General features: G+C 40.8%; 2 protein-coding genes across 8 annotated transcripts in view; one reads left to right on the plus strand and one right to left on the minus strand.

Annotated features, from left to right (window-relative positions):
- LOC115769591 (regulating synaptic membrane exocytosis protein 1) overlaps nt 1-19768 on the minus strand; it is a 41568-nt gene that overhangs the window by 1195 nt on the left and 20605 nt on the right. Inside the window, exons 9-14 of the mRNA XM_030714473.1 lie at nt 15115-15239; nt 14072-14291; nt 13813-13877; nt 7465-7646; nt 6515-7248; nt 31-908 (exon numbers count right to left, since the gene is read on the minus strand). Coding sequence (XP_030570333.1) covers nt 31-908; nt 6515-7248; nt 7465-7646; nt 13813-13877; nt 14072-14291; nt 15115-15239 — 2204 coding nt within the window. The remainder of the gene's footprint in view (nt 1-30; nt 909-6514; nt 7249-7464; nt 7647-13812; nt 13878-14071; nt 14292-15114; nt 15240-19768) is intronic.
- LOC115769590 (synaptic vesicle glycoprotein 2B-like) lies at nt 904-4313 on the plus strand. 7 transcript variants are annotated; one of them, XM_030714469.1, is made up of 10 exons: nt 904-1533; nt 1601-1925; nt 1979-2100; nt 2154-2457; nt 2522-2623; nt 2999-3125; nt 3179-3453; nt 3509-3656; nt 3728-3993; nt 4077-4306. In XM_030714469.1, exons 1-9 carry the CDS (start codon nt 1494-1496, stop codon nt 3746-3748), a joined length of 1464 nt encoding a protein of 487 aa, XP_030570329.1. In that variant the 5' UTR covers nt 904-1493; the 3' UTR covers nt 3749-3993; nt 4077-4306. The 7 variants fall into 7 exon arrangements, with proteins under 7 accessions (XP_030570329.1, XP_030570328.1, XP_030570326.1 ...); XM_030714468.1 differs by having other exon boundaries at nt 3509-3636; nt 3696-3993; nt 4077-4305; XM_030714466.1 differs by having other exon boundaries at nt 2181-2457; nt 3509-3993.

Below are 19768 nucleotides of genomic sequence, written 5' to 3' on the forward strand. Positions count from 1 at the left end.
CTTTAATTGAAGCGCAAAGTTTTCTCTTACCTCCACCTCGACGTTGCCTTTAATTTTCACGAATCCCATTTTGAGCTCACCATAACGCGCCGTGGTCAGGCGATAGCCCTTGGGATGTATCTGGGAGGGGCCCAACTTGAGCCCATAGCTGGACTCGCTGCCAGTGATGGCCGAGACGTTGACATAGCTGCCGCTGAGGGTTTTCACCACGCTCTGCTTCCTCTGAGGGCTGTCGCCGCTGTCCGTGCTGGTGCGTTGATAGATGCTGCCCTTTCTTTGTGGACTGTCGCCGCTCTCCGTGCTGGTCCGCTGATAGATGCTGCCTTTGCGTGTGGGCGTGCCCATGGGGGGCGTATCGCTGGCAGAGGGCACATAGATGCTGCCCTTACGCTGCAGCGAATGCGACTGCGACTGCGACTGAGATTGCGGGGCATGCCCCTCGCCCAACTGAAACATGCTACCCTTGCGCTGCTGCTGCAGTTGTCCGCCTGCGTTGAGCGTATCCTGTCCTCGCAAATTGACCATGCTGCCCTTCCGCAGCGTCTGCTGCTGGCTGCTGTCGCCCATGCCGCTGCCTAACAGCTGGCTCTGCTTTTCCTGTGCCACATTCGAGACGGAGGCGGCTTGCTTTAGCCTGGACAATGCCTGCTTGGCGCTCTGCGGTGGCAGCTGTGTGCCCGAGCCCTTCCAGCGTGGACGATAACGCTTTTCCTCATCATCGGACGGCGGACTGGTCTCCGTTGTGCCAATGCCAATCGGCAGATGTTGTTGTTGCTGCAGCTGCAAGTTTTGCAGCTGAAGTTGTTGCAATTGTTGCAGTTGCTGCTGCTGTTGCTGCTGCTGCGACAGATCCAGTATGGAGCTCTTGCGACTGTTGGGACCACTGGGCAGGCCAGCACGGCTGGCACCTGCAGCAGCAAGGGATGCGGCAAACACAAATTAAATTAATACAACTCGGCATTGTCATGGACTGCAGGTGGCTCAACTGAATGAAACTCCAACTCCAACTCAATGTATTCAAGGTTTACTGGGCGAAATATGAAGAGAGTGTTGCATGGTCTAAGACCAAGTCTAAGGTCTAAGGGCAGAGAATTGCTTTTAGCTATACAAAACAAACATGCAAAACAACAGCTAAGAAATGCACAGTGCGTATGCATGTTATTTTAATATATATTAACAAATATGTATGTGTATGTGTAAGAGATGTGTATTTATTATTGACACTTCAATTTTTATTTCCTACACTAAAATTGTTACTTTCTGTTAAGAATTTTAAACCCAAACCCTTTTATTTAAACCAATGTATATAAATTAAACTGTATTTGTGATTTAGTCTACAGAATGTGGTTTATTTCCGATTATTCCAATTCAAAGCATGTGCAAAGCTAAATTCTCAACTGCCCCATGAAAACTTGAATTCTCTTTAAATTTGATTACTTTCTCTTAGGCTTCAGATTTGTAAAAGGCTTTTCCAATACATTCTCAAGTGAAATATGGCCGATTTGGACATTGACGATGTGTTCGATACACTTGGTAAGCGTGTGCAGCATTTTGATCTGCGGTTGCAATTGCTTAGTTCTGTGTTCCGTGGCATTCACAGGCTTTGGCCGCATGCAACTGATTATATTTTTTGGCTGTGCAATACAACAGTTTTATGTGACCAACGAGCAGTTCGGCATCTCGCTGATAACTGTGGCAGCAAGGTGTGAGCTTAACATCGGTGATCATCACTTGTCCTGGCTCATGACCGCGGGGCTGATAGCGCAGGTCTGCACCAGCCATTATATGGGCTTCAAGTCGGATGAGATCGGGCGCCGCAAGCTGCTGGTCATCACCTCAACGCTGACCATAGTGACCTCGTTTATATCGTCGCTGATGCCAGAGTTCTGGTCGTTCCTTGTGATGCGTTTCATAGTGGGCTGCTTGTAAGTTTGGCGACTGTTGCTAATATTTCATGCATTTGTTCTCGGTCTAACAGTCTAACAGGTCCTGGCATGGCGCTGCTCACGTACATGGGCGAGTTCACCAAGATCAAGCTGCGGCCCATGGTGCTCAATTTCCTGTGCTATTCCATTGGCATCAGCATGATGTATGTGCCAGGTAAGCGCACTTCTCGTATCAAGAGATGCCCACTGTTCCGGCTCTACACACAGCTTCTGCGATGTTGATATTGCCGCAAGACATAAACTTAAAGATCTCCGGCGACTATGCGATTAGCGGCTGGCGTGTGCTCAGCATGACCAATCTGCTGCCGGGCATCATTTCCCTGCTCATGCTCTTGCCCATGCCCGAAAGTCCCAAGTACTATTTGTCCGTCCAGAAGACGCAAGAGGCTCTCGACGCCCTGGAGATGTGCTGTCGGTACAACAAGGGCAAGAATGTAACGCTGAAGAGTCTGGGCATCGATTCTGTAACGCAGTCAAATCTTCGCCGTGATTCCCTGGTACCTCATAAGAAGTGAGTAAGGGTAACGAGCAGCTTTGCACCTTATGCTCAAAATAACTAACTAACTATTCCACAGCTTTTTCCGACGTATCTGGCACGATACGAAACCCCTGCTGCAAGGCAGCAATGCGCGCTACATGCTCATAGTTATTGGAATTATGTTTTTTATGTTTGCCACGTGAGTACCTGGTCATTCATAGTGGATGGTTATTTGGCTGACAAGGCGGGCTTTAATCTTATAAGGCATAAAAATTGTTGATCTGTACGACAAGCCGAGTTGAGTAAGCTATGCCAGTCTGTCTGTTCGTCCGTTCGTCTGCTTAGTTATTGTATTTCCCGAGATGGACCCTTGATCTCGGAAAATACAATAACAAGGGATATAATCTCATATTAGTTTATCTATTTACGGAATCACGCATCATTTCCATATCATTATAACAACATAGATTCTAAGAGAAGAAACTTGGAATGTTCGTAATGGTGGCTTGTTCTTGGGTTCAGAGTAGCTTCTAGTCGGGCATTCTCATATATAAATAATAATGTATATTTATAGCGGCGCTGTCCTGACGGTTTGGATGCCGCGCGTTCTTAAAATGACAAACGAAATCGAAGAAAGTATGATACTCTGTGATGTGTTAAAAGCATATGCCGCTCAGAATGCCAGTACAGCCGTTTCCAAGGTTCGTTGTTTCATCAGTGCGCTTGACCAGAACTTAAGATAGTCAATTTCTAGTGCCATTTGGTTACAGCTAATCTGCTCGCTTCCTTTTATCATGGCAGCGCCTGTTTGGTTGGATTCATGCTGATCAGTGTCTTGTTGATTTGTCTTAACCGTAAGACAATTCTGTTGGGCTTCTCGGTTCTCTCCACTTTGTCAGGTTTCATGCTGAACTTCGTCATGCGCGATGAGCTGGTCATTGCGGCATTTGTCCTGCTCGTTGTGCCGCCGCTGTGTAGCTTGCGATTGACGTTGTCTGTGATCATCGATGTGGTAGCCACGCATTTGAGGTAAGAGTCAGGCGCCGTTATTCAATCAGATTTCCAACACCCTTTTTCTCTGCAGAAGCAAAGCTGTCGCCCTGTCTATGATGTGTGGTCGCTTTGGCGTTCTGGTCGGCAGTCTATTTGTGGGCTATACGCTGAAATGCTGCTGCTTTGTAACATTCAATGTGTACGTTGCGGGCATGTCAAGTAAGTGGCCGATGCATATGGTGCGTATGCTTGATATTGTAAGACTCCCTTTTATGCAGTTACCATTTTGCTCATCTTTTTTCTACCGAAGAAGAAAACTGGCAACAACTAAGTCGCCCAGGCTTTGCTTATTCGGATTGTACTTGTTTGGCTTTTGGTTTGATTTTGTCTATAGATTTTAAAAATTCAACTTGTGTTCACCATAATTGGTAAGTTGCTCCGCCTCCAGACTTTGACAGTACAGCAATTGCAGTATCTGCTGCATTTCCGAACTGGGCTACAAGACGGATACGATTTGGCACAACTGCGCGGTCTCTGAATCGCGTGAACAACTTTAAAGTGCTCGGCGCACATGAGGTGAGCATCCAACAGTGCGTATGGATAATAAAGAATATCTGTCTTGCCAATCGAGTTTCTTTGTTTTGTTTTTACCAACTAAGGACTATGCACATGATTGAAATATATATTTTTACTACTACGGCGGTGTCTGTGACGTTATATGCATACTTATATTATAGTCGTCGAGAGCGTCGAGCTTCATTATCAGCTGATTCAAACAGTCAATCAATCAATCAATCAATCAATGGAGCGCACAGCACAGAATGTGGCAAAAGGGTTTATGGCGAGAGTTCAAAGATTTTTGTTACCAATGCCCTTTTAACTAAAAATAAAATAAATGTCAAACTTTTCCTAGAGCTGTGCAGCATTACTGAGTTATTGTTATACCTTTTATTTATGTGTGTGCTGGCTTGTGTGCGTGTATTTGTGTATGTGTATTATATGAAGCCGAATAAATTTGAGTGGAACGAAACGTATTGAAAAGCAGGGCCAAAACTAAAAGGCCAATCTGCCAAGCCGCCGCAGCATCTAAGGATGGAATCGTGTCAACGTTTTTTACGTGTTGAGTAACACAGTCTTTTTTCATTACGTAACAAATTCGTTTCAATACTAATTTTCTTGACTTTTGGATTTTTGCCGTATTTCATTTCATTTTTATTTTTATTTATTATTTTGGAATCAAATTAATTTGTTGGTCGCTTGTATATTTTATTTTGCTTTCAAACAAAATATTCCATTTTTTTTAGTTTCTTTTAGTAGGCTTTCTTGCCGTGATTTTCTTTCGTGACATCAACACGCACACATTTGCCATAGCTCCCAATTTGTGGGTAGTAGAAATTGGAGTCGAAGTTGGGGCCGCGGTTGATTTCCATATTTAACGGCTTGTTTGTGGCTCATCAAGAGTACGTCCCATTTGCCTGTTGTTTTCCCTTTTTCTTTAATATTTGCTTAACTTCGTGTGCTTCTTCTATTTGATTTTTCTTTTGCTTGTGCCTTATGCGGCTTTTCATATTTTGCGTGTCGCTTGCTTTTAAAAGTTAATTTCAAGGCTGAGCTATTTTTCGGTTCTGCGGAAGGGTTCATGGCAGGCGTCAAGGAGTTGTCAGCCAACAGGTAATAGGGCGTGGCAGCTCGCTGGCTGGGCGTGAGTGTGAGTGTGTTTGGGTGTGTGGCTTTGCATTTTAAATAAAATTTGTTGAGGCTGCTTTGTTGCTTGGCGAAAAACAGCAATAAGCTGAATTAAGCTCAACCAAATGATGGCATCAAAAGTTTTCACGAGTCCTGGGACTTGACTTATCCACTCTTTTTTGTGCACGTGCAACCCAGGACTTTCATGTGTGTGTATGTGTAGGTTTGGCTGTCTTTGTGTGTGGGTGTGGACTTTAATAATACACCAGAAGCTTTGCAGGGTGAGTGGCAAGCGGAGTTCTTAGGCTCAGGCAGCGTGCACAGGTAAATTGTGTGTGTCTCAGTGTGTGTTAATTAAGTGGCATGCGGCTAGAATTTTGTACTAACAATTCCTTAAAAGACTTAACAGATTGAAATAAGCCAAAGTGAAGCACTAGTCGGGCAGAACTGAAACACAAAACTCAAACTCAAAACGAAAGTTCATTTTGCATTCTTACCAGTGGGTGAGTTCGTGGTTTTTGTGTGTTTAAATACTTTTGCGTTGCATTGCTGTTGTTGTTTGTATTGTTTTATAAATGTATACATATATATATATATTCTTTTTTCTTTTGCAATAACATAAACAATTATGCTGCCAAGCTCAATTTGCAGTGTGGTTTTAGCAAAGTGTCTCGTATAATTTACAAAAAAGATTTTTGGGATTTTTGGTGTTTTTGAAATGTTTTTTTTTTTTTTTCGATTACTAAGTTGCTGTTTTGGTTTCTGGCTTAGTTATTAAATTTAATTTAATTTAATTATTGCCGTGCAAAGAGTGGTTTTTAAATTGAATATTAGAGTTTGTGTAGTTAAGAGCTTTTGATTAGGTTTGGCAACGAAGTTTAGGTGTCAGGTGCTGAGAGAGTTCTTTAATATTTGCTTGCATTATTTATAATCATTGGAAGTTAACGGGATTTATTGTTTATTGCTTAGTTAATTGAATATTGTGTGATATGGTTTATCATTTAGTGTTTGTCCAGTTAGTGTAGGGTGTGTCAAAGCTTTGATAATGCGACACCGATATTGTGGCTAATAGTGAGAAAGATATGGGAGAGCAAAGAAATTAGATAGACAGTTGTAAATAGAGGCCAATGCAATATATATGTATAGTTATATAGTAAGTATGTAGTTGCTAGAGTGAGGCGGAAAGTAGTACCAGACGCACAGCAAGGCAGGTTCAGAGAGTGTGAAAATAGAGAAAGAGGTGTGGTAGAAAGACAGTGGTGGGGTATCAAGACAGCTCTAGAGAGTTTGTTTAGTTAGGAGCACATTTTGGAGAAAGGTCTCCTTTATCTTTATGAAATCATAACAGCTGCATCCCGAACCCAGCTGAAAGGTAATGAATTAACCTAAGCTACTTGGTATCGATACTTACGTCGCGAGCCCATGCGCTTGTTCTGCTCGGTGCCCAGGCTCATGGTGCGTCCCAGCTCGCCGCGTACAGCTTTTAAGGACTTCAAGATCTCATCCGGATCGCGTCGTGCAACTGAGGAGCGACGCCGGCCCACAAGATAGGATGTGGGTGGCGTGGCCATGGCATCCTCCTCCAGCCGATTCTTTTCGGCATCCTGAAAACTTGAACGACGCGAGCCCGGCAATGAGCGCGAGAAGTCCTTACCCAGCTGATATACCTCGACTTCCATTGTCTCTGATTGCGATGAGCCGCGTCGCGAGCCCGCTATCCAAGCATGATCCGGATGTAGCAATGATGCACCGTCCCCTATCGAATCGACATCATCCGATATGGAGCGCTGCATATTGTAATCACGCCGCAGCAAACGTGACATGTCCGCACAATGGCCAGCACCCGCAGCAATGGAGCCACGTGGCGAGACGCTTGGCGACTTGCTGATGCTAATGCCACGCAGCCCCTTTGGGTCCTCCAGACGACACCAGATGGCCTGGTCATCGAGAAAGGCCTGCTGTAGCTCAATGTTGCATTCGCCCAGAAATATGGACTCTGTATGCGGCACCAAATCCCACAATTGTATGTCTATATAGCGATCCATCAAGCTGTCGGCCTTCACATGGGCAAAGGTCAAGGTTGCATTCCAAATTGGATTCTGAGTGGGCCGACTGACCTCCGTTTGCTGCACGCTGCCGTCGCCGCTGCAGTAGCAAGAGGATAATCGAGAGTTACTAAATAATTTATACGGCATTAATAGAAAAAACTAAAAGAAAATGCTGTAGAGTATATATTTGAGTATATTTTTAAATAAGTAAAGTAGTCACAATTATAGATTATTGATATATGCTGCATAAGAGCTTTAATAGCTCGATAAAGAGGCTATAATATATGGGTTAAAATTTCAACGGTACACTTACCACTTGGGCAATATGCGAACTTTGGCATATGCTTCCGGAAGATTGCCATGCCCGTATGCCTCATCGCGTAATGCTAGATCATCGCCAGCCATTAGGGATACGACCAATTCGCTGCGTTCCGCATGATACCAAACCTGTATTTGGACGCGGCCGCTGACCATTTTCTCCCGTGCAATTTGCTCCTGCGGTTGAGAGAAGTATTAGTACATAGATCCAATTACGAAAGGACAACAACTCGAAGCATGTAAAAAAGGCTGCGCTGTACAAGTTTTAACTTATTATTTAGTTAGTGGGTTATATTAGCCTAATGCCTACATATGTAACGCATTGAATCTTTACTCTTTAGTTTATTATTCAACTCGCATATTTACAGTTGCTTGATTGTGTTGTTGTTGTTGTTGTGTACATAACTGAACAACAAATTAAAGCAATATAAACATAAATAAAACTAATTAAACGGGTGAAAATAAAGGCAGAGACACACACAGGCAGAGAGGGAGAAAGGGAGAGAGCGAGCAAGGGCAGAGACATAGAGTGAAAGTAAAGGAAATGAAAAGCATGCGAATATGCAGTGCATAGCTACAGGCGCTACACAGACACATGCACATACACATACACATACTTATACAAAAACGCATGCATAGTTACATGTAAATGATGCTTGAATAAGCGCACGTTATAGCACACACATGAGCACACACACCCACACACACGTACAGACACAGAGATATATTTGTATTTACATTGACCACACGGAGAACCGCAAATGCAATCTGCTGTGGGCGCTGACTGGTGTTTTTTATTTGTATTTCACCTCCTCCCCCCTTCCCCCTATCGGGCCATCCCACTCAAACGGAAGTCATTGCTGCGCAGTTGCGCAAAAGAGTCATTGTTGCTGCTGATGATGTTGTTGTAGTTGTTGTTGGCATAGTGTTGTGTTTATTATACTTGGGTTTGTTGAATATAGCGCAGCCTCATAATATATTCATAGCGTGTATATGCGCACAGTAATAACAACAACAACAACAACAACAACAACAGCAAAAGCTGAAACGAATGTCGAACTGTCTGGCGTACAGAGAGCCCTGCAATGGCAACGGAAGCCGCCATATTGCAATAACGTGTGTCAGAACGGAAATGGACCATACATACACAAGCAAATGTATTTAAGGAACTGTTGCTCGGCGTACGCGTGTCTGTGTGTGTGTGTAGCAACTCTTTATGGCAGTGCCAAAAAGTTTATTACATTACGAGACATATTTCTCATCTGTTGAGTGGGTAGCGGGCCGCACGAAATCGAATTCGTGCGGGGCGTTTATGAGGCAGAAGCGCGCACTTATCTAAAGGTAAACAGCACACACACACACACGCGCACATAAATACACATGCACAGGGCCAGGATTATTGAAGTTGATCAAAATGGCTGGCTGGCAGGCAGCGATAAGTGCCCAAACACTTGAAAAACTTTGCAGCAGAAGGCTAACACAAGACAAGGGCACCGGAGGTGGTTGTTGCCTTTCAAAGGCAATGCCGATAATAATGACGACGTAGCTGCCTGAATTGTTGTTAAAAGTTTTCTAATTTTCGACATTTCAAACATTTTATGCCTGCCAGCTGTCAATTAAAGGCGACAGCACCTGTTGCTGACAGCCGCCAGGGCCTAAAACGAGGTCCCAGACCACCCACCCCACAGCCACTGAGCGCTGTGGCAGGAGTCAACTGTTGCCTGCTCTTTGGGCGTAATGAAAAACTCGCACGCTAACTTGACACCTGCCCCAGACACACACACCCACACACACACACACCCACTCACACACATACGCAGAGACAGTGTCTCAAAGTTGCGGCGCTTAAACCGCAGCTAGGCGAAGGCCTGTGGTTGCTTGCCCCTGCCCCCTACTCCCTACTACCCCAACTGCTTGTTTGTGCGTGTGGCAAAAGTAACTAAAATTGATAGTAAACTTTGCGTCTACGGTGCGTATGAATAATAAATGCAGTGCAGACAGTCGCATCGTAAGACATTCAGCAGACACAAGACTAAGTTTACGAATATACGCTTTAATACGATGTTATATGAGTTTGAAGCGTGCAAGAGAATATACATTTATATAAATAAAAAATTACATAGATATATAATTAGCTACTCATACGTTTGGGCGACTCAATCCCCTTGATATATAAGTATATATACACACACACACATATATGTATAGTATTTATATGTGTTTTAAATTTCAATTCATTATGTCTAAGGGTCCGCTACATATATGCATATGTCAATGAAATTATTATATTCAATAAAAGAATCAATCAATCATAAAATCAGACGCGAAACAGCATTGTTCATCAATCAATCAATCGCATTGATGACACTAATTTTTTCCTACTGCTTCCGCAGCTTGTTCTGCTCTGCTCTGCTTGTTTTTAAATATTTTTTTATATTATTTTTGTCAGCGGTATTTTTATTAACTGCATTTATTTTTCTGGCAAAAACCAAGTGATCTATTTAGTATTTTTTTGATTTTCTGCATTTTGCTGCAGTTTTATTTTGGTTAAGATTATTTTGAATATTCATTGCCATAACTCGTGCCAGCTGGGGTTACAATTCTTGTACAGGTAGAAATGAAAATTTAGTTCATATACAATCGTTAGTAGGGTTTTGTTTATTAAGTATATATATATATGTTTAATATAAAGTTTTATAGTTAAATGCATTTGTATTAGTTGCAAGTTGTTTAAAGAAATGCTAATCGGTTTTAGATTAAAGAGCCACTAAATGCTAGTCAAACAAATTGTATTGGTAGGCTTTGCGGTACATGTTATGCAAATTAAGCAAAATGCAATCAAGTTAAAGAAATAGCTGGTAAAATTGAAAGACAAATGAAAAATATCAAAAGTAATATGAAAATATTCCAAAATATACCAAAACTCAAAGTTTCATGTTGTTTTTGTATGTGTTCTTTGTTTTTCGTTGTAAATCTGCCAAGCGACCCTTCATATAAGCAGCTAACACTAATACAGATCATAAAGCTGTCCTCATTACAATTAATGTTCCTTGTATACAAATAAATTTATTTTCTTTTATATACAAGCAAAAAATAGATTACATTGAATTGTAATAGTAGGTAGTATTTTCTGCAAGGTGTGTGAATAGTAAGTATATTTATTACAAGGCTTCGCTTTGTTTAGACAACTAGAGAAAGTGTAAAACGTTATGCAACACTATGTACGAGTATAAGTTAGATAGATAGAGAGAGGTGGAGAGAGGGGGCATCATTGAAGAGTCAAGAAATATGCATAAACCGAAACGAAATGAAACGTTGGGTAAGGATAGGTAAACATTTGCTAAGCGAAACGTAAACAAAAGCTCATAAATTGACAGAGAAATGGAAAATTGTGCACAAGGACACAGCTCAGCGAAAAAACGGGGCGTATACGCAACAGTAACAAAGAAAAATGTATTTTCATATATACTTATATATAAATAAAAAAAAAAACAAAGCAGAAGAAACAAAAGTTCGAAAGAAACAAAAAAAGAAAAGCGCACACATTTCTTTTGATATTTTTGTGGGCATTACAATATGTAAGTACAACTTATAGAACCTAGCTATATTACACTGGTTTTGGTTTCAATAATGAAAGGATTTTTTGCTAGCGGGCTTTACTTTCGTTTTTGTTTTGGGAGTGCTAGAACTGTACAAGTTATTAAGATATATATAGTTGGTTTATGTATATACTTTGTATGGGATGCTTCATTTACATATTGGGTATTGATAGAGTTGTTTTTTGTTCATTTACCATTTGGTGGGCATCGAAATGGGGTGCGTTGGTGTCGAGGCTGGAATCTTGAAACTGGCTGCATACAAAAGTTATAAAATCGAATTTCCAGGCATTTGATATTTGATAATTTTTTTGCAGTTAATATAGAGAGACTTTATTTTTCACGTTTCTTTTACTTTTCAAATCATTAGCACATCGGTATGCGTTTAATTTTCAAAATAACTGGGTGTATATAGATATCGTATAGAATTGTAAAGTTATGTATACATGGGTATATATATATGTATATATATATATAGGTATAAAGATAAGCGACTGACTTTCATAAAAGTGATTAAATTTCCTGCCAGCGGCTCCAATTATATAGCTCGTACTGGAGCTCTTCTATTTTCACCCTTTCACTTTTAATTAAACATATACATACAAAAAAATGTCAATGCAACAACTTGCGCCAAAAATACAATTACAGTCATCAGTTTTCATGTTTCTCATATAATCATTTTATAGAGTTCTCATTTTGGATTGTACTTAAGTCAATAGCTGGGGGGAAGTAGTACATAGTAATAAGTACAAATGAGTACGTACATATGTACATGTATACTTGTGTGTAGTTCAACGAGTTGTATAAGGACTATATAAATACATAGGTACAAGTACAGCTATAAGTATGTGTGTGTATGTGTGTGTGTGTGTGTAGGCTATACAAAGTGTACTTTACAAAATCAAAGATCAATTTTATCACCCATCTGACAGGAGTTACACAGCTAAGCAGCGGCTTTAGTTAACGGTATTTTAGTAAGAGTCTAAAACGTAGTTTTATTATTTTTCTGTTTCTTTCAAGAAATGATTTATATTTCATTTAGCACTTTGTTATTGTGGGTTCATCATATATGTAATTATCAGTAGGTGGGCTCCGCGATCTATTGGATATATATAATCGCGTTTTCTCCAAAATATTATTTATGTTAAACATTTACAAACACAGCACTAACAATGACATTACACACAAATACAAATGTGTATAGGTGTAGATATAGGCGTATGTTCTATATGTATATATATGTATGCAAAATACATATACATCAATTACTTGTGATTGGGTCCAAAAAATGCGTAAAACTCTCGTATATGCATATGTACCAATTAAGGAAGTTGGGTTCAATTTTGTTTCATATTTTTGTTTCGGTTAAAAAACATTTAAACATTTCAACAACAAGCTACTTATTTGATTTGGTTTTTGGATTGTTCTTTTTTTCAAACTTTTTGCACATTTTGTTTTCTACTTATATAAAGTTAATAACATTTAAAACACACATAAATATATAGTTAAACTCTGCTACAATTTGCACTATTAACATTTATAAAGTTTTTTTGTTGTTGTTTTGTTTCTATATAAATAGTTTTTAATAACTGTTTACTGCGTTTTGGGCAACTGTTTTCAGTTAGCCTGGCCCAAACCCAGCACAGCTATTTCATAATTCTTAGTAGTTTTTCAATTATTGTATCGATTTGTAGAGCCTAATTTAATGGTACTACACAAGCTGCGTATATAGGAAAATGTTTTAAAATTCGTTACTGTCTTATTGAACGGTTCTTCGGCTGCAGACAATTACTCAGAGTAGACACGACTAACAGTTATGTAAAACTTTATGTTCAGCTTATAAATCTATTGTTGGTGCTTTGTTCTTACTGTGTTTTACGGGCAATTCGATTGCCTAAGAGAAGGTTCAACTAACACAAAATATATGTCGAGTAATGGATACTATAAGGTGCTATATAACGCATATCGAAATCGTTAGTATAGTATTAGTATTGAGCATTCGTAGCTAAGCTAATTCCTTTGTTTAGTTTATAGTAACCTTAAACGTAGTCACTTCTATTTCTAGTTAAGTAGTTGACATATACTATATTATATACGTAGTTTTTGTATTTGTTTTTTGTTTATTTTGTTTTTTTTTTTGGTTTTTAGTTCACTAACAATCATTTCTACCAACACCGAAAAATTAATATAATGTAATTAATGTGATTATATGACAAAATAGCGAAGAACACATTTAGCCATAGCCATTTGTTTATGGTTAGTTAGTGGTAGTAACTAATATTAGTAATCAACCGAAACGAAAAACACATAGAAATCAAATCAGAACATAATTATATATTTTTAATCAATATTATCTACTACAAATACAAATCTCGTATTTGAAACATAATCAAAAATATCGAAAAATTATAAAAACCGTTTGGTAAAGTGGTTTGATATAAGGGTGAGTTTTTTTATAGCACTGAAGCTGCACTGAAATATGCCAAATGATTTCATATACTTTGAGGAAAAGCTGAAAAGTGTGTGTGGAGAAAACTGCGTATGCTTAAGCTGCATATTGTTTTTATAGCTAATTATTGCATTATAGCCCATTGTGTATTATAAGTTTAGCATATAAAGGTATTTTCCATTTTATATTTGTATGTTCACTGCCAGAGTTCATGTTCTCTTTTATCTCAAATCGCAAATGGCATATCGCAAATCGCAAATCTCGAGTTGAAATAAATATTACGAAATTGTTTTTATACCGGAGTTTTTGGTAATTTCCGTCTAGTTGGCGATGCTGGTGATTTGTCTGTGTTGGTTTCGGGGTCTGTTTTTTTTATTACAATTATTTTTTTTTGAAAAAGAAGTAACAAGAAAGGAGAACAACAAATGAAAATTATGTAAATGTTTGTTTTCAGGGTACATCAATAAATTAGTTATGCACATGTATGTATATACAATACTGGTTACAACAGTGTTGGAAAGTGGGACTAGCTACTTGAATGAGCGCCTGAAACTTACCCGCTATAAGTCCCAGTCCTACAGGACCATCGCCGGAGCGCCTTGGTCCGCTCTGACCGCCACTATTGCCGGGCGGCAGATTCTCATCGAACAGATCGCACATGCGAAAGTCTGTGGCATGTTCCACCAGCAGCTCGACAATGTCACCTGTGCGATCCATAATGGAGCAGACCTCCTCAAAGCTGCGATCGATTAGCGACATGCCATTCCACTCGAGTATCTGTTATGTTAAAAATAAAATCATCCTTTTAGCTATCATTTGTCAGCAAATGTTTTCCTTTAGTAAAATTGCTGACAGGCAGCTATGTATTTCTATAAATTTGTTTCCCACTATTACCCATAATCCATGCACAAAATGGATTCTCTGGAGATTTAACAGCGACGCTGAGCGATGCGCCAACTTCTAATAGCAATTGAGTAAGACGCGCATGCTTAGCAGCGACAGCGACACCAACAAAGAGACGCGCCCTCTACGTTGCGTCGAAGACTTAACAGAGCGTCGACGTCGACGTCGACGTCGTAAGAGAAAAGGAGCATGCAGTGCTTCGTTAGCAGCAGCGTTGTTTATTGCGCAGTGGTTTCGGGTCGCTTGGAGAGTGCAGACGTGGATGGTCGAATAAGCGGGGAGAAGTGCAATGACGATCGACGCATGTGAAATAAGTGGGTGAGTTGTTAATTACATATTTTCTAGAGCAATTATTTTAATTGTTTAGTCTGCCGTCTGCCTGTACACATGAACAGTATTGCCTTCGGCTTTATAATCAGGGAATTGATATAAATATTCTTTTGTTAAGATACGGTATATATAATTTATTATACCCGTCGGGCTATATGGCTACTGCACTTGAACTCCGACATTGCACTCTGTCCTCATTAGTTGTTTTATTATCTGTATATGGCTTGTTCAGACTGACTTTTAGCTTAGCCTTGGACAGTACCCTAAAACATGAGTTTTCAAATTTTCCCACCATCTTTGTCTTGTCTTCCAAATTCATTAATTATTCGAATTGTTTTGGTAATATGATTCTTAGGAGTTGACTCACCTTGTCGCCCTGCTGTAGGCCATTTTTCTCGGCCGGCCCGCCAGGCACTGTCCATACAATGTAGGCAAAGAGCCGCCCGTCGGTGCCGGTTTTGCCGCCAACCACGCGCATGCCAAAGCCTCGTGCTGCAAAAGAAAAGAAGAAGACAGCAACAAATTTAATAAGAAAATATGCTGACTGATTATGGGTAGCGAAAAATAAAAAGGAAAATCAATATTAAATCTTCGAGTCTACATAGACATAGCACGTAGCAACAAATTTGGGGCATGTGGCAAGCAATTTGTGTTGATTTCATTTGCAGTTTGCACTGCTTGTCTGACACCCCGAGTACATTGCGTATACGCCTCGTTGTTTGCGTGTTTGTCTGACACCCTACGAGCACACTCCGTATATGCTATAGACAAAAGCACTCGACTCGGCAAACAACTCGACTATTTACTTTTCTAGCTGACTGTCTGCACAAGTTTTGTGCTTAGTCGACTTTTATTTGAAAGGGATGCTTAGTTTCATATTAGCTTCGAGCTAGAGCTGGGCGCGTGCTAGATTTATATAGAGCCGAACTCGACTTCTTTTGGCCTGTGCCTTTGCCTTGCCTGATATGCTATAAGCCAAAATTGGTTAGTCTTCTGTATACTTTAAAAAGCATTTCTTTAGCAGAACAGCTCGAGAAAATTCGGTTGCCACCTGTACGAATTCAACTTGAAAACAAGCAAATTTTACCTTAGGGCCAGTCTGCAGCTGCACTCTCGTTGCAAGAATCCAAACGATTTAATTAATTTAATTGCAATTTCAGTTTGCTGTTGGCCGACTGCGCTGCGAATGTGCAGCTCAGTTTCAAGTACTTATCATTGGGCGCAGAAAACTAATTTCAACAATTTGTGCACGAAAACTTACGAAAGCGGATTTCCGCCCCTGCCCCATCTTCTTCTCAGCAACTCAACCAAGAAATGCTCAGCTCGCGGACAGACAGTTGAACGCTTGCTGCAGACAATTGCCAAGAAAGTTAACTAGCGACTTGCTGAGAGCCAAGGACGAGGAGAGCCAACTAGCGAGGGGGACTAGTATGTGGGGTAACGGGACATTGACAATGAAATTTTGTTCGTCCAAGGTTTTCGGTGACATTTTTGCCTTTATGTTTGCGTGGATTTCCACAGCAGAATTATTCAGAGCAGGTGCCTTCCGTTTTTTTTGTGGAAAAGTTTTGCGCAGGAAATGCCAACAAACTGTCGCCGCGCCCTCAGAAGTATGCAATAAAATGTTGCGCATACGCCTCGTTGCTGCTGTTGATTTGGGGCACATTGATACCCAATTAGGATAACGCGACATTTTCTCTTTGAGTGTTTTAATCAAAAGTTTTCTTTCGCTTCACTTTCTCTTTTTGTTTCTCATCTTTTCTTATGCTCGCTAAGCACGGCCATAAAAATGAAATAAATAAAACACAAATCCTTTGCTGTCAGCGCTGCCTGCGACCTAGTGACAGCACAAAAGCAAATGCCAAAAAAGGATGTAAAATGGCGCAGATTATTCACAAGCTGACCGGTATATAAGGGTAGTCCGTGACGTGGCAGTTTTGAGAGTCGCGATTTGCTGCTGCCATTTAGAAATTATTATAACTGATTTATGAGCCAAAGGAAACTTAACTGCCTGCAGGGTAACTATTAGTCGTGCATACGCGAATGTTACTTTGTGTAAGTTATCCCTTGGCCGTACTTAACATGCACGAACTGTGCGTGCTGAGTGAATACTCGATATGCTTAAACTTGGTCATAAAACCCGCCACATTAAAATCATGAGACTACCCCTGAATGGACAGCACTAAGGTGAGGTTGGGTTTTGGGTTCCGATGCGGGAGGTTGGGTTCTGCTACTCTCTGTTTGGCTTGGCTATTTTGGCAGCCCGTCTCTCATTGTTTGCCCTGTGCTGTCCTGCTGCCGGCTGTCGGTTGTCGGCTAGCTGCTCCTTTCGTGTGCATGTGTCATTCAGCTACGTTTTATGATACAATTTGTTGATCTTTTATTTTTATTTTCTTTTGTATTTTGTATTTTTATTTTTATGTGGGTATCATTAGGATTTTAATAAGCCAAATACTGAACATTGTTGCTGGTAGCTATGAACATGTTTATGCCCAGAATTTGCTAACTTTTTATTGAGGGTCACCCTCTTATGTCTTCCTCGCCTGTCGTTTGAGGTCACCCACTAATTTTTGGGCACGCTTAAAAAGTGATCTATGTGTGCGGCGGCAGTTGTGGTAGTTGCTTTAAGTTTCACCTGTTTGAAATTTGTGCTGAGAAACTTTTAAGCCTGTGTCCTGGTAATAGTTTGTGTGGCATGCCAAAGCTTGCCCTGCATCTAATGGCATTAGCAGTGCAAACTTTTAGTTGCCTGGGCGAAGGACTTAATCGATGCACACAGTCACACCCACACTCACACACACGCAGCTGCTGCCAGGGCATGACTAAGCGTTTTAGTGGCTGCTATCAGCAGCCATAAAAATTGATTCTTAATTAAACTAGCAAGACCGTAGTTGCCGCTAGGAGACATGAGACAGACCTTAGCCAGGTTATCAACTTTGAGACAAAACTAATAAACAAGTGCTGCGCACGTGTGCATCCAAGTGCTACTTTGGAACACCTGGAACAGCTACAAGACAGCCAATCGCTCGTTTATGTCAACAGCTGAGCGCCCCAGCAGCTGAAGGAGACAAGCGACTCAAAGGGGCTGCTGCTAAGTAGAGCGTGCCTGGAAAATACCCGCAAGTAAGCAGTGTGCTTAAGAGCACTAAAACTATGAATGGCAGCCACGGACGGGGCGCACTCTGGCTACCTGTTGCCCCGAACAAAACCAAACGAGCCAATCGCACGCAAACTCCTATTAGTGTGTGTGTGTGTGTGTGTGTGTGTGTGTGTGTGTGTGTGTGTGTGTGTGTGTGTGTGTGTGTGTGTGTGTGTGTGTGTGTGTGTGTGTGTGTGTGTGTGTGTGTGTGTGTGTGTGTGTGTGTGTGTGTGTGTGTGTGTGTGTGTGTGTGTGTGTGTGTGTGTGTGTGTTTTTTACGTGATTTGCAGTAATAAATGCGTAGCTCATGAGGCTGCATAAAATTTCATTAGGCGTGTTAAGACGCCATTCGGGCCACTAACGCAGTCGCCCAGTGGCGTTCATTATTGCTTGTGTGAGTGTGTATGAATGTGTGAGTGTGTGTGTTACTCTAGCAGCCAAGAAAACACTTGGACGGACTGCATAATTGAAAGCGCATTTGGCCATTTACAATCACATTACATTTGCCATCGATTGCTTTGTAGCTGCATTTGATGTTCTTTTCGGTTTAATTGAGCGCCCTTTCAAAGCAGCTGCTAATTGCGCAACTGCTCTAATAAATGTGCATAAATACTTTAAAATTATAAGGCACTCGTATGATACACACACACACACACGCACACCCGTTGCATCGCATGCAAGTCAATATGACTCTCAAGGCAAGCAGGTGCCACAGCCACAGTCACAGCGTGTGTCAGGCGTGCGCTTGCGGTTAAGCCGCACGGCAAATAGCTAAAGCAGGGATACAGCTAAAGATATGTATATATATAAATATATACGTATATATTGTATAGGTATAAGGATGGCAGCCACAACAAATGCCAGCAGTGGCGCTCCAGCGTCAGGCAAGAAAATGGTTTAGCACATTAAAATTCCACTTGCTTCGTTGCATATCAAATATGCCAGGTAAGCAGGCAGCCAAGGCAGGCGACGGCATAGAGACGATCCAGCCAACCAGTCAGGAGAGCCTGCTTAACTCTTGATACGAGCACAGACACACACACACACCGAGACGGACATTCACACGCACACATTTTTTCATTGCAGGATGCGCTTACGCGTATTTGTTGGGTATTGACATTTTTTTATGATATGCAAATTGAAATTTTACTATATAGAGTTATACGTATATAGGGAAATAAGCCAGTCAGGCGCACGTTTGTGGCACAGGTGAGTGGCAGACAGGTAGCCAACAATCCAGCGGCTAGTTATTTGATTAAAATTATTTGCGTTCGTGACTTTAAGCCTGACTACCAAGCACTTTAAGCCAATTAGGTTTGCTTTTCATCTAATTTCACGTGTTCCGGCCAGTGAATACAGCAGCAACACGAGCTGTCAGTAACAAACCAACTACCTGACCTGTGTTTCGATTCGTGCAGCTGGATTTCCACAGCCATTAATCAAGTTTTTGTTTCGAACCTTGGCTTGTCATATGTGCTCGACATTTTGATGCTAGAACTCATTTTTAATTTGTAACTGCCCCTTCTACTGAAAATATTGCAAGCCGTAGATATTTTCATACAGAAATTGCGGGCTAAATTAGATCTTCACCCAAAGTTGGCATCTACCAAAGACGTGTAGATAAAGCCAATTATGCTTTAGAGTATCTGAGTATCTTTTGTTCTCGATTTAAAGTGAAAACCTGGCTTGCAGTTATGGCCATAATAGTCAATATATATCTGTCAAATCTATGCATATATAAAGTGAATTCAGTGAAATGGACGGATAAGCGATTTGAGTTTTAATTGCGAGCCACTAACTGGCAAATCGATTTTCAATTTGCGCTCTTATATATTTGCATAAACTTTCCACTCAACTTCTTTTGCCTGCTCCGCTGCTTTTT

Source organism: Drosophila novamexicana, unplaced genomic scaffold (assembly GCF_003285875.2).
Source record: "Drosophila novamexicana strain 15010-1031.04,08,12 unplaced genomic scaffold, DnovRS2.1 tig00004554-arrow-pilon, whole genome shotgun sequence".
Lineage (NCBI taxonomy): Eukaryota > Metazoa > Arthropoda > Insecta > Diptera > Drosophilidae > Drosophila > Drosophila novamexicana.